The 23,338-nt window shown below is 37.4% G+C and overlaps 1 protein-coding gene across 1 annotated transcript in view; it reads left to right on the forward strand.

The window, feature by feature from the left end:
- Window positions 1–23,338, forward strand: part of LOC121325269 (VPS10 domain-containing receptor SorCS1-like) — a 95,849-nt gene that overhangs the window by 36,304 nt on the left and 36,207 nt on the right. The window contains exons 2-3 of the mRNA XM_041267694.1: window positions 7,322–7,389; window positions 16,237–16,336. Of these exons, the coding sequence (XP_041123628.1) occupies window positions 7,322–7,389; window positions 16,237–16,336 (168 nt within the window). The remainder of the gene's footprint in view (window positions 1–7,321; window positions 7,390–16,236; window positions 16,337–23,338) is intronic.

Below are 23,338 nucleotides of genomic sequence, written 5' to 3' on the forward strand. Positions count from 1 at the left end.
TCATTCCACTCGTAAACAAGATAGTGTGTTTGACAGAAGCAATTTCAATGGGATCTTGGTTTAACATCTCACTCAAAGGGCAATGCCACTCTCATACGAGAGCCCTCAGAGAATGCTCTTGTGTTGTTGATCCAAGAGATTCCCAGGCTGGGTGTTAACCTGTTTCTTGACACCAGGGCAAGCCTCACAGCTAGTAATATTAACCACCATTTCAACACCTCTATTTTAATTTTGGTGTTTTTGAATCACCAGAGGGTAAGTCAATAACTGGTGGTAAATAGCTGGAAACCAATTATCCTATGCACATGCAAAAGTCAAAGGTTTTAATCAGCAAATAAACATATTCTGCTTTAACAAATTTCACCTTTATAGACCATTCAATCTGAGCTGACTAAACTGTAGCAATCACCCTGATATATCACTATGTATGTGTGAAATCTATTCTCAGCTTTAATATTCATTATGAAACTCCTCTGTTGCATGCAGACAAAAAACAAGGCCTTCTTAATAGTATGCAAAATACCTCCAAAACACAGCATTAATAGGGTTCTGTAAATGTGTTCAGATAATTATGTGCATTGAAATATCAGATTTGTATTGGGTATTATCAAAAGTTTGCAATTTTTCTTGTAATACTTGCCATGATGGAGCAATTTAAATGAGTACAGGGAGCTGTAAACATTAGTAAACATCCATTCAATTTGTTCAAACATTACTTTCTTTCACTTACACACATACAGACAATTCTGTGCTACTTTGGGTTTAATTTAACGATTTTACACCAAAAGTAATAACCTTGCAATTGAAACTAACCCAAGGGAATAGTTAGTTCATTTCATTAGAACTGTACTCTTGTGTATTCTGAAGGGAACCAGATTGGAAGTTGGTTTTGATGCACATCTAAAAATAAAAGAAAGATTCATTTGATGACTGTATTAGATGATGAATCATAGAGTTGCTGGTTCACCTTATGTAAATAAGTGGCAATATACAGGAATTCATCCATAACTTGAAAACATCAAAAAATGAAATAAAACACCTGCTATTATGTGTGGAGCTTTGACTAAGGGCTGAGAATCAGCTCCATCTTTTAGAATGGGCCATTTGGCCAAATCTATAGCAGGCAACTAGAACAGAGGAGCTCTTGAATTCAGGTCTGAGATATGGACAGTAAAAAAAAAAATACTTTTAATTTGAAGCTACTGTTTTCTTTAAAGATTCCCTATCTGTATGACGAAGCATAATTAATTACAGTTTTAAAAATACATGATTTTGATTAGGCTTCAATTCAATTTTTCCAACTGGATATTGGAAAAAGAGATTTTAAATGTTAGTAGTTTTTTTTTTCAGCAGAAAAGAACCAGAACAGATAACATTAGTACATAAATGAGCATGCATCTATTGTCTTGTTTTCTTTAATATATATATATATATATTAGTTCCTGGCAATCATTTATCTGTTAAACAAGTGCTTTTGAAGTTCCAAGTTCATCTATCAGCCCATTATTAATTACTTTGTGTAAATATGTGGACAGTGCTATTGATGAGGTATCTTAATCCAGGTGCTGAGAAGGCAGGATTGATTGTCAAGGGTGGAAATGAATTACAATGTTGACTTGTCCTTTAATGTATCTATATCTTTTTACTAATAAAATACATCCACTCAATACACAAGGGGAATTACATTTAACTGCACACTCCCAAGCTACAATAAAGGTTTTAGCACATTCTTTTAATGATCAAATGCATTTATACACCATTTTCCTTGATATGTTGAGATTTAGTGGGCTTTAGTGTCTGCAGATCAATTTGCTTAATCAGGTCTGACAAATTATCCCTGCAGCCTGCAAGCCATCAGAGTAAAGCTGTTTTAAAATGTAAAGTGCTAACAAAGACAACTAACGTGACAGACACAACAGGAAGAAAAAGCAACAGCATTGCAGTGTCAGCAGTAAGCAAGAACAGGCAAACATGATCTAGTAATAGGATGGCTTTTCTTTGTAACACCACACCTTGCAAAAATAATATTATATATGATATGATTTTGTTGTCAATTGAAAATTCAACATGACTGAGCGACCCCCAAAAAAATAAAACGGAATTTTAAAAAATCAATAAAATCTGTATGGAAGCGTTCCAGAGCCAACCAATGGTTTCAAGTCTAGTGCTTGTCTTTACCTCGTTTAATGCAGATGTGTTGTGTACCCAGCCCTTTGTAAAAATACAAAAAAATGTTGCTTTTTTCAGGTACTGTAGTTAAAGCTTTTCTTTAATCTGATTTCTTTATTCACATCATAACTGAGAATGACTCCAAGCCTTTTTTTGTCCTTATTGTCAAAGGATTTTTTTTTAATTGAGGGAGAGCTCCACGTATGAGGATTAGTTAAGGCAGCCTGCTTATAAAGTTATAATGTCTGCTTGAACGTCCAAACTAATTGATTGGTCATATGATAAATCCTGGGATCGAATCTGTGGTTTAATCTTCTCCATATCTATATTCTTAAAATGAGCATGGTCATCTCATACTAAATGAGATATGCCTTAGCTAGCCATTTCTTATTGGGACCTTGGGAGCAATCGTAATAAAGAGGCCATGTTTTCTTGACTTTTATGGATCTGACGGCTGTAATGTGATCCATTGTCGATAACTCAATAAATGAAATAGTGGGCTAGTTAGGCATCTGTCAGTTATGAATCCCTCTTACTATAATCCTCTTTTCACAATGGGGCTGTTTTGTTGGTCTAGTTTAGATGACTACTGGAAATGCACTTTGAACATTTTGGACGGTTATATCAGCTGTGGGAATAGTTATTTCCGAAGCTGGTATTGTGTTGAAAGATGTAGGGAATAACATGGTGATAAAACCAAACCTTTATACATTTCAAAAGTTGCAGTGCTGAAGTTAAAACCTAAGAATGCCCGAATTGATGACCTATTGTTCTGTGTGTGTTCATTTGATTTATTTACCCAACAAATCTAATTTCTACTGAGAGTCTGCTTCACTAGCCATTACAACTTGGTGGTACTGAATAACAAAGAAATAATCAATGTGTAGTTGAGATTTGAAAACAGGACTAATACTACTAAAATCTTGACTCAAACCACAAAACCACACTACCCCCATGGGCCATTATCTGTCCAAGAACTTTATTAAATTCATTGCATTAAAATGCCCACAGCTTGAGAATGTAATGAGGTGACAGATACATTTACACACCTTCAGAACCCTGGTCTATGTAGCAGCATTCCATGCCAGATCACTGGAAAGCTAGTCTACTGCCAAATGATGAAATGGAATTCAGCACTGCAGTGTGAAAGATGTAGTGACCCGGACCAGAATTGTTTTCCTTTTCAGACTTTAGGAGTAATTGAGAATGCTGTGATTGTTTTTCTTACCCTCTGACTGTGACACTGCACTCTGTATTCACAGACACTCGAACCCTATTATGATATGGACAGCTAATTGGGCGAGTCATTCAATTAATTAACATGGAATGTGAAGAGACTCTATTGTTTGTTTCTTTTTGTCTACCAGGAGGTGCGATGAAAATTATCATTATATTTGTCTTTTGCTTTTTCTTTCCGCAGTCTGGCTACAACATTTGCAGCTCTCATCCAAAAAGTGCTTGGTGTAAATGCAATCTTTCTCTGTACTTCTTTCCCAGTGGACTCTGTGCCTCTGAGACAGAATTTTTTACATTTCAAGTATATAGTGAACACTCCATAAGTCCTCCAGGAATTATCATTCAAAAGGCTGCAGGGTCCTTACAGTGTAGGTTAATGTAGGGTACCCAATTATCCACTACTGTAGCAATAGAAAGGGTGTGATCACTTATTTCATGTGTAAAGGTGTTAAACGCCATAGCTTTACATCTTTCAAAAGCAGTACTGTTAGAAAGTTTCTCTCCTAGCATTACAGCATCTTACAAAAGAACTGCCTCTTGTTTTGACACTATTGTGGTCACTCAGCATTTCTCTGGCAGTTTTTTTTCTCCTGCCATTGCATGCTCTTCACAGCACATGTCTTTAATCACAAGTGTGAGTGATCAGAATCAAATCCCTTTGATTCAGTGGAGTGAGAACAAAGGCAGAGGCAAACAAGATAAGAACGTTTCAGCAGGTCGGCTTTATTATCTTGCCCTCACCAACAACCTGACAAAACTCTTTCAGCATTCAACAAATTGAAGGAGCAAAGTTCTTCTGCAAAAATATTACTTCTAGTTTTATTTAAAGGGTATATAAGGACATTTTTTGTCTGTGTTGCATGTTTCAATGTATTGCTACAACTATTTATGTAAGGTGTGTGTATTTTTTTAATCTTAATTTTTTTTTTAACATTTTGACCACTTTTTTAACTTTTAAATTGCATTCCTTGCCTGAGGGAATGGACCACTCAGAACTACATTCCCCATCAACCTCCTACTCACATATTTATGCACATCCAAGCATTAATGCACTTGCAATGGAGGAGCAATGCAGAATCTATCTGTTTGTATTTAATGGCTTTTTTTCTATGTTGTGGTTTTCCTTTTCCCCTATGTGAAAAGAAGCTACATAGGCAGAAAAGAACACGCTGGTGTAAAATAGGATTGTGGGAAGAGATTGCAGATTGAGCCCTTCATCTCTTTTGGTATGCTGAGACCACATATGCCATTTACCAACAATATATTCCAACAGTAATTTGAGATCACAGCAATCATCAGCACAAGAAAAATGCTTCTTCATTTTCTGATTAATTGTCCTGCTCTATGGTTCTGTTATATCAAACTTCCAGACATAGATACACAAATACATTTTTATTTTCAAATATATATGTACATGTTTGTACCTTGAGACATATTCTTGCTCTGCTGGATTCAGTTCTAACTGTAGGTTTTCGTGTAGTCGTGGTATATTTTTTATACAGCTAAATTACAGTGAAAACTAAACTCTCTAGTTAATCAAATGGATCCTTCCTTTTGACACTTACTATCTTCCTGTCTTAAACATTGTATAATAAGGCATCCATTTTGTCATTCTGAGGCCATTATATTTCCTAAGGAGTCTGTATGACTATTGATGAGAGTGGGGTTTCTGTCTTAGGATCGATTATTCCAACGTGCCTGCCATTTTGAGAATAATTAAAATAAAGCCCTTTTATGAGAATCTGCTGTCAAATCACAAATGATCCAGAAAGACATACAGTAATGCACTAAATTATAAACCCATCTGCCAAATAAAAAGCCACCCCCCTCTGATCAGATCATCTACAAACTCTGATCAGCACACCTTTATATGAAGTGCCACCTGCAGTTCATTTTTTAATACTATCATTCTTTTTGCCAGAAAGTGTCTCTTGGGAAGCAGTATTTACAGTTTAGCAAATGCACAAGCTTAATTGGCATACTTAGTAAATTAGCATATGTACCTTCCAGTGGGGAGCCATCTGACATCGCAGTTAGGTGCTGGCCACCTACATTAGTCTCCATATGCGGCAGACAGAAGGCTCATCTGCGCACTGTCCTTCAGCTGATGAATGGAAGCAGTGGCCCTGTGTTTCATTATGACTTTCATACAATCAGTATTAGTGGCCGGTTCCTTCCTCTCCACTGCAGTGCTCTTCAAACACATCCTGCCCAGTAGTGGTATCTGCTGGGAGAGGTGATGTGTGAGCAGCTGGGTGTTCACTTACAGCTGGCGACTGCGGTTGCTTTTTGCTTGGTTATTAGAATTCATTGGCCTCTGTGGAAATCTAAGGTTAAACCCTCCCTGGGCACAAAGATGACTGCACCAAAGTATACACGGGAATATCTCTGCAGTGACCTTATATCTATTATATTTTATTATGCAGATGTTAATGGATAAAACAATGTGTTTCATAGTAAAACTGCAGTAGTACAGATGTTGCCAAGGCACAGCTGTTCCTACAAGATGAAACTCTGCTGTCAAACATTTTAAGTAAGTTAGGAGGAGAAGAAGAAATCTCCTCTCTTGCAGTCTAAAGATAACTGTGTTGCATAATGACAGGCAGTAGCCTAAGTGCAATAGGAAGTGCTGAATCAGGAGCACAATGCAACTGTAATGAGAAACCGTGTGAGTTGTGCATAGTTACAGGGCATGACACCAGAGGATATGAGTGTGAGAGTCAGCGTGTCCACCAGCTGTCACGCAGAGAATATCCGAGCAAGGAAACGGTGGAGCCTATGGAGTCAGCTCAGCCAATCTTTATATTCAGGGATCTGATGACCCTGAGGATACTGATGCTGCACTTGTGAAGGGTTGAAACTCATAATGAGAACACAGTGGCTATCGCTGTCCAAACAGTGCGGCGGACGGCAGGAGTGCGGATTGAAGGAGCTCTGTTGATGTTATGATAAAGATTACACTTGAAATAAGTGCAATTGGCAACAGAGATGATGGAATCATCATCAGACACCTTTGTTTTAGGATAGCTGGCTATTGTGTAGCTATTTGTTATCTTCTTTCATATAGTAATTTTTACAACCCCTATATACTGTACATAAGTCATAGCATTCTTCTATAATATGTTAGAAGCAAAAATACACCTAATATGTCTGTACATCCCTTAAATACTTCATATCCCTTAAATACTTCATATACCATCAGTGCTAGATACTGTTTTGTCTTAGATACATGTAAATTGTATTATCCATCGAAATATCACAAGATTAAAACATTTCAAATCCCTATGAATCTCTAGCCATTGAGTACATGTTTTGCTGCTTCCTGTGCTTTTATCCAGCTGCAGGCATAATTAGATTTTTGGTCTTGTTCCTCCCTAAGTAATTCAACTGGCCCAGTTTCCAGATCTCTCAAGTGCAGAGTTTGTTATATTTACTGTACAATATTGTTTTGATAAAACAATGAGCATGCAATACATATTATAAGTTAGTTTGACGTGTTACTGGAAATCTAAATAACCATTGCTCTGCTTGTTTGCAACCATCTGATCATTTAATTAAAATGTATGGCCTAATGAAGAAAATAGATTGCATGTCATTCTTGAAAAAAAAACCTTTTTATAAATGCAACACCTGAAAAAAAAAAAAAAATGTGTTTGTCAAAGCTGTGGACAGTCCCTTAGTTAAAGGTTTTCATAAAGCCACTAAGCAGAATTATTTAAAAAAATAAAATGTTACGCAGGATTATATCTGCTGCAGGCCGGCTCTTAACAAAAATGTGATTTGAATTAATGCTGTTGTCATTTCATCCCATAATACCAAAACCACTTTGAAGAAATGTTAAGCCTGCCCCAAAGTAATTGTGGATGCAATATGTTGCAATTGAGACTGAGAGTTGGATGCTTTTCCTGTTTTGCAGGTGATTCTCATCCTTACAAAGCTGTTTGACTTCAACCTGGGAAGTGTCACAGAGAGCTCTTTGTGGAGGTAAGAGAAAAGGGACGTCCAGTCCCTTACTGAGTTTAAACCGTCACCACATTTAGGAGCTTTGAGTATCAAAACATGTTGAAAAATATGATTTATTCAAACCTTTTTATAACTGAAAAAGAGATCTGAGGCATGTTTGCAAAATAATATTTTATAAACATAATATCCGATGGGAGTAATAATGAATCGTGCTTGATATGTAAATGAAGGATGTTGAAAAAAAGAAAGACGGCAGTTTTTTCTTACCTTTAAAATAATAGCAACTAAGAGTATGATAATATATGTCATGAATCCAAATGTGAAGAACACAATCATTTCCAATCCAGTCCCCATGATTGCATCAATTCCAAGCTGAAGGCTTCTCTACTGATCCTTTCTGAAACAAACGTCCTTAACTGTCACCTTGGAACCACAAGTTGAGTCGTACTAATATCATCACTCTAACACTTGCTCTATAGGGGACATTCACTTGTGATTTTGCACTTCTTCTGCTTCCACACTATTTTATATCTATGGACTTTATTATCATGTTGTTGATCTAGATGATTAAGTGTAAATCAATGAAATACTAATTATACCATGCAAAAAAAATATTATTGGTGATACCATGGATATCAATCCCATCCAAACATCCAGTCCTTCATCACCATCAATGAACTATTATGTAAGTATTAATCTTATAGGAAAAGGAAAACCGTTCCAGGACTGAAGGACAGAGGTTATTTAGGTCAGGATATTGTTTGAGTTTTCATCTGCAGTTAATATTGATATCTTCAAGCTGGCAGAAACCCAAGCTTCTATTTTATTTCCCCATAGTGATTCCCACACAAAGTGTTAGTTAAACTTCTGACACCGGTCCGTGCATACCAGCAATGCCCTGGTCAATAAGGCTTGGTTCCCTTTCTGCTCGATCTTGTGTGGAAGAAATGTGGAACAGCTGAAGGATCTCCTAAAGTACTATGCCCCACAGGATCAACCATCTCTCAGGGACAAATACAGTCTAGAAAGAATTAATAAAGGGTTGCTCAACCGGTGTCTGAAAGCAATTGTACAGAAATGTGCAAGGCAGTTACTGTGCATGTGCTCTGCAGAATACCAGAGGAGAATACCAGAGGGATGCCATTATGGAGAAGCATCTTTCAAGGTTATCCACAGGATTCATTTAGCTTGGCACTTTTTTATGATTTGCCTCTTGCTATTCTCATGGCCTTTTGAGATGGAAACAGAAAATTGGTTTCCGTTGCTATGTTGTCTCATCCCCAGTTTTGAGGATGATTTAGTGGGATTCAGTGTGATGAGGTTATGCATTAATCACTTGGAAGGGATGCTCTTTTTCTTATGTTTCATAAGCTTCACTTTTAGGGGTTGACAAGATGGATCCCAAAATTTAAGCTGACTATTATATTTCGTAGCCCGGTTCTTGTCATTTTCAGGTTGATGGCATTAGAACCAATTCACGGATCATTATTGCTGTGTTACCTGTTTGACAATGTGGGCAATAATCCTTACACTATCAGTGCACTGGAGTGGCCATTTTGAAAAGAGCTTTGAAACTACTTTATAAGTGTAAAAAGTTGTCAGGATGTTAACAATGAAAAGAAAAATGACAGGTATGTTACAGCACCCGACAGTTGTTGCAACACCCGGGGACATGCAATGCTATATTTTTCGGAACCACCTCTACTTACTCTTTAAGAGGGAACGTAGCTCAGTAAATGTGGCCCAAACTGTTGAACCACAGGGAGCTGTGTGTACAGTACATCTGAAGAGATTCTTCTGCACAAGCTTGATGCTGCCTTAGACTTACAGCCGCAGATCCCGGCTCAGGTCAGACAGCCTGCTGGGTATAAGGAGAAACACTTGCTCAGTGCATTGAGGCAATTCATAGATAACTATTGAATACTCAGCAAACCTGCCACCCATTTTGCACATCAAGCTGTTTACTGAGTATCATGCAGCCTAATTATCCAATTAATGACCTTTCATTAATCAATTAGTGAGTTTTTTGGTCAATTCATTTTCAGTGTGAAAAGGGCATTGACATATGCAAATTGTTGGATTTGTTATGATAGCTGTGATTTGTTACAGGTCTCGTCTCCATTGCATCATTAACGTGCTTTCCTGCATGCCCATGTTCTGAAGCTCCATCTTAAACAGGCATTATCTTTTAAATACTTTAGTGACCCAACACAGCAAAACATTTCCCCCTACCTGATTTCATCCGTTTAAAAGTGGAAAACACTAATTACTGCGGAGTCACTCATGAAGATGGGTTTAACAGTGACATTAGATTTATTAGTCAATACAGTATCTCTCAAAGGGATAATGAGAGCTAATTACAGGCCCACAGGAGTGCTGGATGACACCATATTAAGTAAAAGTATTTTTGTAAATAAATGTGTATGCATGTCCCAGTGTGGGAAAGGTTTATTATAACTGTAGGATAGAAGTAAGAGTAGCAATACCACAAGGTATGTATTGTGGGCCTCTTAGAGTTTACATTACTCTAGGGCTGTGCTTGTTATCATTTTCATAAAAAAGATTAAACATAAAAAATGTTGCAACACAATCTCTACCATCTGAATGCATCTTGAAAAGCTGCAGCATGCTCTGGAGATGAAGCCGTTGAGTTTTGTGAAAGTGAATTATAATTAGTTCTAAAGGTGTCATTGTTATTCTGTAATAAAGGGATCACTCTAAGAACTGAGGATGTTTTTCCACTCAGCTACATACAACTTCCATGTAATATTCCATAAAAGTTCCATATAATACCACCTTCATTTGATCTCCAAAACAAAAAATATGGTCTGAAAAGAATAAATACATATTTTGATAAAATTTATGATTACTTATGATAATTTTTTTTAAGCTTCAGAAATTTGGCCAATTAAAAAAAAAAAATCTTTCCTAAGCACTTCACATGTAAGAAATGGTGTGATTAATCAAAGCTTAATCCTGTAAGGATAAACTGTTTGAAAAAAATGTTACCATGAAAAATAAATCACAGCTCTTATTGCTTAATGAATTAAAAGGACAATGTGAAATGCAAGTGTCAGTTTTGAAGATCTGCACAGCTCATGCAGGCTTCATGATACTTTTCTGCTTTGCCATCGACAGACCCTTTTTAAGATTTGTTGTGACAATAATGTTTTATTCTGTGCAATGTTGTATTATTGCTGTTGCCAGAGGCCATGAAGGGATGCATTACATTTAATTCCCATGTTCTGTCCCAGTCATCCAAACCGACAGACTTGTGCTGCAGGCACAGTCATATCTCATATGTCATGTTCATCTGTGAGCCACTCTATATGTACAAAAAGTATGTGAGTTATGGCAGACCTTGTACCCCACAAGCTGCAGGAGGTGTGAGTTGTGATGTACTGATTGCATGATGGGGGTGGGGGGTTCTTTTGCAAGGTTTTTTAATGCTTATGCTGCTATCACTAACACTACTGCTTTCTTACTTTTCAGGCAAATGAGAAATGCAGTGACCATTCTTTGGCTCATTTATGTGGTGGACTTTTAGGAACAATTTTAGATGAATGGCTATGAGTTCAGTTTACAAAAGGACTAGCCCTTTTCCAAAAATTATTACAGCACCTTTTGTGTTGATACCTCTACAAGTTGCATTCCCCCATTCTGTTTACAGTAATGTGAAAATAGAATTCCGATAATGAAAGTAGGCATACACAATACCACAACTGCTTCATAAAGACAGCAAAAGGGTTTCAATGGGACTTATAAATTACCTGGACAAACCTTCTAATTGATTCACATTTGAAAATGAAGCCTTTGATTTGCTGCACCTGTCACTGAAGAAAGATTTAAGTTGCTTAAATGCATACCAACAATCCGAACGAATTACAGCCTGACATGGAAGCTGTCTTAATTGGTCACAGCAAAATTAAAAAAGGACGTGCAGGGAGCAGAAAGAACACTGTTCAGTCTTTTAACTGACAAGAAAACTTAGTGAAAGATGCTGCAGTTCATATAAACTATCATAGTCTGTCAAGCTAAAGAGTGCCACTGGGATGTGGATTTAGTTCTTGGATTTGCCAGCAACTTTGTCCTTGAAGGATAATCATTTCCCCTTTCATGATTTGCTTGGATCTGGATGGGTTTCTAGGGATCAAGTTTAGAGTGGAAGTAGCAGAGGTATTAAATCATACAGCGGTGTGGTGGGCCATAAGGAGCTGATCAATAGCAAGCTGATGTCATTGTCCATGCTCCATGCGTTGTTGACCTCCATTTTGACAAATGTTGCAAGTGCAAGCCAGCTCAAATAATTCATGTGTTTAAAGGGACTTGCTGTATTTCAAATGAACAGATAGCATTTGATAATAAATCTAAGAGTGAGAAAATGAAACTTCCACTCTTTCATGTGTTGCTGTTTTGAATTTCTTTAATGCAGACCTCATTCTTACATGGCTGCACACCATTATATTGCATCCCAATTTTGGTAAAAAAATTTAACGAACAACATGCAGTGTTAGGGCCATTAAATCACTATGGTAGTTTTCTACTTATTGGTTAAAAAACCCAGGGCTTGTGAATACAAATCCAAAAAACAGGTAGAGTGTAGCACATAAAGTCAGTCATAAAAGCTTCATTTGTGGAGTCTATTCTCACTAGTCCCTGCTCCTGCATTTATGTAAACATAATGATTGTTTTTTTGACTAATCCATTAATCCAGATTGCCTACAATGTACTTGAAATCTGAAAGTGTTACATATTGTCAGCACCTTGGGTAGAAAGATGGCGGTTAGTTAGGTCAATAGTACAGTTTTTTAAATGTGTTTAAATTAATTAATTTAAATGTAAAGCTCACAGTGTGTTTATAACTGTATTTTTCATTAGGAATATTTTATTATTGTTTATTTAACAATTAAGTGAGCTTGTTTGTAGCTTAAACTACAACTGTTCTGTTACCACCTATACTTCTTTAAATGCACTGCCTTAAACTCATAGTTTGTCTGCCAGAGGGGGATGCAGACTAATGTGGAAATTCACAACTAACACCATAACCTCTACACTCCTATAACCTCCTAGTTGTGTCACTTAATTGCTTAATAGGTAATGAACATACTGTTTTATGTTTCTTTGGTGTATATTTTAGCAGAATGTGTGATAGAAATGTCAATTTAAAGGCTGAGTGTATAGTTATGTTGTGCCTTGCATGATGAAATAATACTATAACAAATAATAATAGTACTTACTACAAATACATTAAGTAGATCATAGAAAAATATATAGAATAAAGCTTGTATTTTCATTTGAATTGCTAATCAAAATGCAGCTTGGCTTTGGGGTAGATAGAAACTGCGAGGTATTGGAAATACACTCAATTACTGCAGTGATTTGCTGCAGATAAAGACAGGCCAGAGGTCCTGCAGCATAATCAAGAGAGAATATATTTAACCAAAACAAGACCCCATGAGGAGAAACTGTATTTGAAAAAATATTTCAATGTATTCAGTTCTAATGCAAGAGGCAGTGTGCTGAATTACAAGAAAGAGAGATGGTAACAGATCACAGCACCCTGCACACGATCAGCTGACAGGAATGCGATTTTATGTTTTAACTCTGCGGCTAATTGGTCTTCAATTATAAGGCCTACCCAACCTTTACCCCCCATTTCTGCATTGATGTGCTAGCAGTGTGATTATAAATGCATGTTCAAGACTCTGATTTAATATTGTGGACTGTAAGCTTTAAACATGGATACACACAGGGCTGGGTTAACGCATAGGCAAATTAAGCATTTAAACTGAGGCATGTGTCCCAAAATCAAATTGTTCTGACGTTTGTTATGCAGATTTCTGTCCCCCATAGAATTCTTAATACCCATGATTCCTTGCCGGTGCAGATGCAGTTTTTCAAAGATCGGTGGACATGCACGTGTGATATTCCTGTACCCAAGCCGGGCTGTGTTCTCAGGCACCGCCACTAAGTACTGCTGCAGCTTGCAACAAATATTGTAAATATGACAGAACTAATTCTACGGCAAAATAAAATAGCACATTTAACACCGCTGATTTTCTAGATATACAGTACGTTCAGCCTCCTACGTTGCTCAATACACAAAACCCATGATTAAACTTTTTCTTTCTTTTTAAACACATTTTCATTTTATTACATGTAAATATTGTTCAGAAATATCAAGCGTTCATGTCTAGCGATTTTTTTAAAAATGCAGCTGTGTCGGCATGGAACCATCAAGAGTACAGGGTTCTGTAGGGTACAGAAATCTAGCAGATTTAATGAAACGAATCAAACCCAACCCGATCCACCAAAAAACAAGGACTTGTTATTGACAGTTTTGCGTGCAGTAAATTGTAATGTATTTGACTACACAACAATGTACAGGTGTGTTCATTTTTTACTATTGGACTATTGTGGAGCTAGCTTTACAAAAGTTTAAGCATCTTTGTATATATTACCTTTTTTTCAACTTCATATGGTGTTCCTTGTTTGTTTGAATGGTTGACTTTTTAGTCAGTAATCGGAAAAGTAATAGTCGAGCTGTGCTGTAGGATTTAACGTAGGCTTCAGTTTTTTTTTTTTCCGGTTTTTATTCTGAAATTTATTTAACACACCCCCTGCAATTTAATTTTCTGTTAGATTAATTCAGTCGTTCATAATAACTTAAAACTGAGACTTATAGCTGTTGTAAAAGGGTGGGAGCTATAAAGCCTATAATGTATAGAGAGTTGAGTGTATGTGTATATGTATGTTTGTATGTATATGTGTGTGTGGTTATTTGTTCAGGGGGATGGGTCCCACAAGTGCACATGCAGGAGAGAATGATGGGCTTGTCAGCTGTCATTCCTTGTTTATAGCACAATGGGGCACATTTAATAACCCAACCTTGGATATGATCACCTTCCAAAGGGAAGGCTGACACATGTAAGGACACAAATACAAAAAAAAAAAAAAAAATCCCATTAAAAAGTGGAAGATAACAACATGCAATCGAAACCCATCCACAAAAGCAAAGAGCTTCTTCATCGTCACCCCACCCGCTTTTTCTTTCCAAAATTAAGGTTTTTATCTGGGTCTTAAACCATCAATTCCACTGATATGGAGATGCTGCATCTTGATTTTGTAGTCAGAATGGTCTCCTCTGTTAGTCTATCCTTCTGAAGTGTGATGCTGTATTAATTCTAAAGCTTACTCTTTTATCCCATTTTCCAAACATGCATCTTTTTTGTGCCAGACATTCTCCTGGCTTAAGAATCTGGGGAGCAAATTATCAGCTGTCCTGCTCAACCCAGGAGAAGCTATAAATACTGTATTTTATGTTCTAGTTCACCCCCCCAGCCACGTACAGATGTATATCTCTGCTGACACATGGAGATACGTCATTGTCTTAAGCACAAGAAGATGATAAACAGCATACAAGTACAGAAACTAAACTGTTCAATTATTCCTCAGTGGGAATAGGGTTTTTAAATTGTTTAAGCGGCTGACTGTATGGTTTGGAATGGTGTATCACAATGTATTACCCCTTTTTATCTCGTTTCTCTGTTATATTAGTGTAGCAGGGCAAAAGCCCTGCTGGTATAAAGCGTGTTTGGGGAATATTGGGTTGGCAGGGAGTGGGTTAAAGTCCTTCCTGCTAGAAAAGCAGGTAGGAATGTGGCTGGGGCCGTAATTTAATGATTATATTAATGATAATTTACTGGTTAATGAGCCACAGGTGTATAAATAGGATAATCACGGGTGTTAGACGTTAATGTCTGTGTAGGTGAAGGTGAAGGTGAATGAAGGTGAATGTGCAGGTGCAGGTGCGTCTTGCTGTGCTCTATGTTCGTGAGTTTTTTGTGTAGATATTTTGTTTTGTGCCTTTTTGTTTCTTAATGTGGTTTGTTTACTGTAAATATGATTAAACTCACGCGATAGCGCTTAACACGAAGCTTCTTCCTTCTGGGTCTCTTCCTGCCGGTAACAGCTGGGCAGTGGCGCCACCCTGTCACACTGATTATTAAGGAAGTAATATAACAGTAGACTGCTTGATAATGGCCACAGGCAAGATAAAACTGTCTGCTGTTCATACCTGTGAAACCAGCCTCCCTGTCAGATCTGAGCAAATTCATTCAACAGAAAAAGAAGTCTATCAACTGTCACTGCTGATAAAACCAGAGGCAGCAAAAAAAAAAAAAGTTTGAGAATTATTCTGCCTTTTCTGCAAGTAAAAAAATAAAAATAAATGTGTCTTAAATCTGTCTTAAACAGATCTTGAGAGCTATGATATTCATGATTGAATTAGCAGCTGTCAAACTTAATGACATTCAGAGTTTACAGTATGTCACAGTATGGCATGTCTTATAGTACTATATGTATTGTATATATTTAGATATTACGTGAAGACATTAGTACAGACAATAGTACACATTCTGGTGTCACAATTGAGAGTTTTTAGTTATGGATGAAAAACACTATTTTATTATTGAAATAACCCATACTAATACATTAGTGAATGAGTCATCAGAACCAACTTTGTGAAGACAATCTACGAGGTTTAAAATGCTACTTTGCATATCATACATTCACTTTTTTTTTTTCTAGTCAGGGCATTTACAAGTAATTACTGTTTTTTAACAAGTGTACCTATGATTGCATCAGTGGTCAAAACATCATGCTAGAACGCGAGAAGATATCATATTTATCTTGTGAATTACATATTTCTGCATGCTGTTTGTGAGTAATGCTGGCCCTCAGTCTGAGTAGCAGTCTTGCAAAACAATAGCAATCTAATCCATTCCTCCATTCCTTTTACAGCTTGTTAAAATACCTTGCTGGTGATTGATGGAACTGATTTAATGAAGTCTTCTAATTACATTTCAGGTCAACTGACTATGGAACCACTTATGAAAAACTTAATGACAAAGTGGGACTGAAGACCATTTTGAGCTACTTGTATGTCAGCCCTAACAACAAGAGAAAGGTGAGATATAAAGGAGTGACTGTGTTTTACCCATTTCATTTTACTAAGGACATAGCATCCTGGAAAGATGTCTATTTTTAAACACCTTGTGGTGTGTTGGCATAGATGTGTTTGTCAATCCAGTCTCCAGAGTTTTAATGTCTTTCATTTGCTCAGTGAAAATTAAAAAGAGTGATACAGTAACACTTTACATGAAGTGTCTATCAGTACTGTGTGTTTACATAGTAGCTACTTAGTAAATACATGTGCACTGTGACAGGGCAGGGGCCCTGCACATGTGGAAGGTGTTTTGTGTATTTTTATTTTCACACAGCCATGTGTTTAATTGTATAATTGTTTAATTGCTTTATTGATTCTTTTTTTTTTTTAAATCAGAATCACCTGACACTAATTTAATGAGGGACACCTGCTTGGTGATTGGACAGGCAGGTATATAAACCAGGTGAAATGTTGTTAGGCTGTCAACGTTAAGGCTAAGGCCTGGAGGAAGCCTGTGTGGTTCTAACCTGGGATGGTATTGTGATTCTTTGGAAAGAGTTTTGAGTGACTGGTAAATGGCTTAGCCATCCAGTTTATAGTTTAGGACTTGAAAGTAGTTTAGCACTCTTAGAAGGAGTTAGGCTTTTGTTTTGTGTTTAAAATAAAGATACAGGCAGCGTCTTGCTGTCGTGAGAGTTCTTCAATTTTACTCGAAGACATTGTTAGAGGTCCCAAAGTGCGGCAAAGCACACCCCTCTTTGCCACAGTACAATGTTATTATGCATAGGTACAGTGTTATTTCAGTGGGAAGGGTGCTTTTTGCTGTGCCAGTTAAAACGCCTAATGTATATGGACATTTCAAGAAGCAGCTCTTTGTGAGCTGTTTGTGAATCAAGTGTCAAGAAAGTTCATTTAACATTCCATAGCAGACTGTCTCATCTGCAAATGCACAGTGTCTTTCGTTGTTTTCTGAACTGATTTTATTGTCTCCTTTTCCAACGGTTTTCAGTTTTTTTTTTTTTAACTGCACCCAATGAAAATAACTGATCTTATTGTTCGGAGTAATATCCTGAAACAATGCTTTCTCTAAATGCAGTGGGCCCCAAATTACCAGCCCCCTGCTTATGCTGTTTTGTAACAAACACAGCATTGTGAATAGTCAAACAACACACAGGTGGGCAGACTATGAATGTTGCCTCTCGGCAGGGGGGGGATTCCAAAATATACTGCATTCAAGTGGAAAAAAATACCATTCCATAAATCAAGTTGGACCCATTTAATTGTCTGTTTATAAAATATGTAATCTTTGCAACAATACGCCACAAGCCATGGGGCTACCGCGGGGCAAACACTGCCACCGAGTGCGACCTACTTTGTAAGTAGTGAAACCTTGCTGGGGATAGAAATTTCAGAAGCAAATTCCGTAGGTCAGCAGTATTGGTCTGGAATAACTGCTGTGCCAGCTAGAAGCCAATATTATGAAGTCTCTATGCATGTAGGATTGTGTGTGCAGTGTGTGTGTCAGATGCTGCTCTTGTGACCAGAGGAAAGCATAAAGAATAACAGGACCAATTAAAATGCTGCACACGAGTGATGTCAATAAAGCAGCATGGGTGGGTATGAAACAGGAGCAAGCCTACACTTAGAGAGCATGTCTTGTGAAAGAGTTATGTCCTGTATTTGTCTGGTGTCATCACTGCTACCAAGTTTGCATCCTACATCTGCTCAAATCCCAGCTTGTTATTTTTCATTGACTGGCTTTCGTTGTTCCAGGAGGCCACACCTTTGTTTCTGACATTTGCAAACATCACATGAAGACTTATCAGCAGCCATAGCCTTGCCCCTGGTTGTATGACCTTTAACCCTGGACTTCAATTAAGAGCTGCAGTGCTTCTGTTAAGGTGTTAGGTCAACAGTTAAAGTCTCTTTTTTTTTCCTACTGACATGGCTATAACATTAGATATCTTGGGTTTAGTAATAATTGTCAGTTACCTAAGTTGTTCTTTGATAAGTACTGCTATTTGTTTTGTCATAGGATTACCCTTGTACTGACCTGATAAAAGATAGGCATTATAAGACAAATATAGTTTCCATACCCTTCTAAGACATTATGCTACTGCTACTACTGCATACAAACATACATCCACAACATTGACTCAATGTAAGCAATATTAAATTCTTCCAGAAAAGTATTCAATCTTTAACTTTTCATTTGTTCTGCCTGAATAACTGCAAGAAAAACCTCTAACCACATGACCCTTAGGAGACAAAGCAATTGAAAGGCAGTTGAGAACTCCCAGCGTCCTTTGTAAGCAACATGAGGTTGAACTGTGCAGACATTTATTTGGCTGGTTAGTTATTCTACAGTATATGGTGTGCAACTCTGTACACCAGTTTTATAAAAACTAAAAGGCACAGAAAGCTATTTGTTTATAGGAGGACTAATAATTCAGATAAATGACACATGGGGGCAAAGAGTTACAATGTTGTGCAGTACCAAATACAGCCACTAGATGGCCAATTGTTCCACAGAAGTTCAGATGAAGGTTTCAGGCTTTTGAGAAAATTCACTAACTGGCTGGTTGTAGTCAGCAGAGAAACATTCTGTGAGAATCATTCCTAAATGTGGTAATGATTACAATTAAAACTACCTCTACCCTGCACCAATTCTCCCCCCACTGTCTACTCTTATCCGTTCCACCCAGAGATGAAACCAGGAAAACCTATACTCCTATTCAGTCAAATGCATATTTTCGAAACAATTGGGGTATATTAACTCCTCTGTGCCTAAATGATAAAAGAACATAAATAAAGTTTGGCTTATGTTTTAGGTTTTGGCTTATGTTTTAGGTTTTGTTTAGCATCTCTGGAAATGTTAAAGTTCAGTGTGCATTTGAAGTTCTACAGTACATGATAGAGTACAGACTAAACTAAAGCACGGGGATTGCACAATCACTTCACGTGCAGATTAAAAAGGTATGTTGTCATGTGAGCACGGGGATGTCTGCGTGTGCGTGTGAAATAATGGGAGACAGGTAATGTGGCTGGAGCGGTGACTGGAATAAGTGATTAAATGATTAATAATGTTCTCACGGGTGACACATGGTTGGTGTGTTCGTGAGGAGAAGTAACAGTATAAGTAAATGATAGCAATTGCTACACGTGCTAGCTCAAGCCAGCACGATACTTGTTGTGTTCTATGTCTGTGTGTTAGTCTGTTTGCTTTGACCACCATGCTGTTTTGTTTGTGTTTAGTGTTTTTGTTTCCTGTTTGTTCAAACCTTTAATTTGGTTCATTTATTATTTACAATAAACGTATTATTTACAATAAGCCATGATCTATATTTATTTACACAGGGTTGTACGGGTGACATGTCTTGTACTGCAGTATGAGACAGACTATTAAAATGAACTGGATTTTGATCTGTTTTGAATTTCATCCCTATGCTGTAATGTGGATTTTGTTTGCAATGGTTATAGGCATGGTTATGATCCCTATGCATTTTTGTTTTGGTTAATGGAGATGAAATGGTCCAGTGTGGTTGGAAGTCTGAATGGTTTATGGAGTACCATCTTTAGGGGGGAAATGAGCTGCAGTAAAAGATCAAGTCTTCTGCTCTGGGGTTGATAGAACTACCGTAATAATTTCTGTACAGCGTTTAAAAGAAGCAGAGAGGGTAAACATTGTCTGGAGTGCAACCACGCTGCCGATCTCTGTGTCCCTAAAGGAATATAGTTATTTCTGAGAGGACAAATAAAGTATTTTTTTTCTGTAAGATACTAATGCTAAAGGCAACAAAAAGATAAGAATTTTATAGAGAAACATCCTGGCATTTGTCTTTTTTTCCATTAATTCATTAATTTCCAGATGCTTAGATTCAAATTGGCCTTTCCAAAATATGCTGTTTATGTAGCACTTAATGACTTTTTTTGCAAGCTATGACCAAATAGTGATTTTAAAGTCAGCTGGATTTATTTAAAATAAACAGTTTTGAAATAATATTTTACAGAATATTATGAAACTATTGGCGAATTAACAAATGTAATTCTCTTCCTTTCAAATATTTAAAATGCATACCAAATATATTATATGTACATATGTAACATTATATTTTCCTAAGTGTCAGGTGCAAATAAAACAGGATTCATATATTCGTGTTGATCCACCTTCTAAAGATGGTGACCAACACTGATTACACTATGTAACACAATTTTTGTTCCTGGGTAGTAAGTGTTATTTCCTAATTGCTTATGCCTCAAAAGTATAGAAAATGGCTATTATTCCCCACAAACTTTGCTTTTGTAAATACAGTATAATCGTAAATCTCAAAAACTACTCACTTCTAAATCTTTTGTAGTCATTTTTGTATTACTTTAGTATAAATACATGTTAATTTGGATTCATATGTTGTTTTTTTCTGACTTTATGTGAACGAAAAGACACACATTTGTCCGTTTTCCCACTGGAAATAGTGATATTTTGAAGTATCACTGTCCTGGTCACAAAAGCAAAGTTTGTGGGGAATAATAGCAATTTTCTATACTTTTGAGGCATAAGCAATTAGGAAATAACACTTACTACCCAGGAACAAAAAAAAAAAAAAATTGTTACACGGTGTTATTGAAGCCACCCTGACCTCTCCAGCATAAGGACTGAAGGTCAGACTGTCACTGACAGAATATACAGCCCAAGAAGAAGCTTATAGAACCTCTATTACCCATTCATATCCTTCACTGTGATGCAATGATTTCAGATTGCAATACATTTTAACTAGGAACATCTGTGTAGCGCCAGTAGTGCTTGAGTGTGAAATCAATAAAAATGCAAGTAACCCCAAAATTAAATCTCCTAATGTATTTTCTGCATTGTAAACTTAGTAAGATTGCAAAATTCATTTGAGAGTGAACAGCAAGTTTTGCAAAAGCAAAATTTCAAGCCTAGGTGCTTTGGTTTATATATTTTGTTCTTCCTAAAGTGCGTTTGACATTGCATCAGAAGGTTTTAAGTCTGCATTCAACACTGGTAGATGATTAAACTCAATCTACTGTAAATTGTAGATTTCCCTTACATGAGAGTAGATGTTGAACTTCATGCTGATTTGAACTTGGCATTCACCAAGATAAGCACCAACTAAGACGTAGCTTTGCAGTAAACTAATGTGATCCATCTGCATCTACATCCATTTGCGTTGTTTTCCATCTGATGATGTAGATATCCTTCTGTCTGGTGTTGATTGCTGAAGTGTAATGCTGGCTCCAGGGCTCAGCTCATTTTGCCTCCCCAGCACATCTGCACACACAACGGCTGTGATGCTGGCTCCGGGGATCAACACAGTTCGGTCTCCCCAGAGCATCTTCAAGATCTTCAAGTGGGCACCTTACATCCTCGGTGTTTCATTGACTAGCCCACGACACCTCAAGAGGGCTCAACAGTGATTCTGGCATCCCAGCATCACCCCCCCCCCCTCCATTTCCCACTCAGCTCAGCCCAGCTTACTTACCTGTACATCAGCGTTGCTTTCTTTCTATTGTGCTTGAGATCCCCATCCAGAATCTTTCCGTCTCAACCACAGCCAGTTGCTGTTCCTTTCTGCTGCTTCAGATAAGTTCTTCACTGTGTGACGCAACTCTTGGCCACTGAACCTGACGTCTCTCTAACCGGGTTGTAGAGTGTGCCACAAATCCTCGACAACCCACCTCCACTGGGTAAACTCAGACTCTCCATCCTCGCTGTTCTGCTTCAGCACCTAATTGAGCACACCAAAGTTTCTTCCTCTCATACGCCTCATCCACAGTATCTTCCCATGGCACTGTTAACTCTACCAGATGAACAAGGCATCCTGATCCAGACCACAAGACAATGTCTGGTCAAAGGTTATTGGTGGAAATCTCAGACACTGTTGGTATTGCCTCACCATTAATGTAGAACCTTAATTAATGTAAATTTTTATATTTAGATCAATCAATTATTATTTGTATTTATTTTCTCCCAATTTGGAATGTCCAATTGTGTTTTTTCTCCTCACTGCAGCGAGTCCCCACACAGCACAAACGTTCTCAGGGCGTGTGAACGTCCTCCTATCTCACAAGCCTAAAGCCAGAATCGCTTTTACACCGAGCAATCCAGAGCAGAGGTGGGCAGGGCTACCGATCCCTGAGAACAGAGACCAGCCCTGCCTTTTATTCACCCTGTCTGGCCAGTAGGGTTCGCTGTTCCGTGGTGAGGAGGAGTTCCTGCCAGTTTTCCATCTCCCACCCTGGGAGCGTCAGAGCCAATGTGATGCTCCCTCTGGGTCCCCAGCAAAGTTTGACTTCTTTGCACAGCCCAGACGGGACCTGGCACTATCCAAGCTGTATGACTCATCCTGGGCTCCGTACAGCAGTGTTTTAACTGGATGTGCCACTTGGGGACCACACGATGCAATTCAACAGGTTGCAAAATTGTTGTGATTCAATCTAAGACCTAAAAGTTCAATACATTGAATTAACCAGGGATTTTTTATTTTTTTACCCAATAAATAGATAATAGAGTTATTGGTTATGGACCTGTTTTACCCCATATTGGATGCCCCTTGGTGTTTTTATCTGCAGAAATGCTACGCAGACATTTTCAGTTAGTTGTTTGATTTTCAAAAAAACAAGTTTTTATTCTCAGTGATGGTATTTTGTTCAAGCCTTTTTGTATTTATTTATTTACACACACTCTGGGAAACATATACTATTAATTCAATTTGCAGTTTGTCATATCTAGATTTGAGTTTTAGTAAGTTATAAATAATTTGTATATTTTCCTTGTATTTAATGCAAATTAAATACGTAGAAATAGAATGTAGGAAGAAAAAAGTCTCAGCTAGAAATAACTGCGTTACAGCTTTTTTGCACACCTTTGTCACAATGCCACATTACTCTGACGTTAAGGGTGTTCACTGAAGGCTTACTTGTTCTTTCAGTAAGAAAAAGGTTCAACACAAGGTTAATACAGTCCAAAGCAAAATGCTGTCATAGTAATGATGTATAATATCT

The sequence above is a fragment of the Polyodon spathula genome, chromosome 13 (assembly GCF_017654505.1).
Source record: "Polyodon spathula isolate WHYD16114869_AA chromosome 13, ASM1765450v1, whole genome shotgun sequence".
NCBI classification, from domain to species: domain Eukaryota; kingdom Metazoa; phylum Chordata; class Actinopteri; order Acipenseriformes; family Polyodontidae; genus Polyodon; species Polyodon spathula.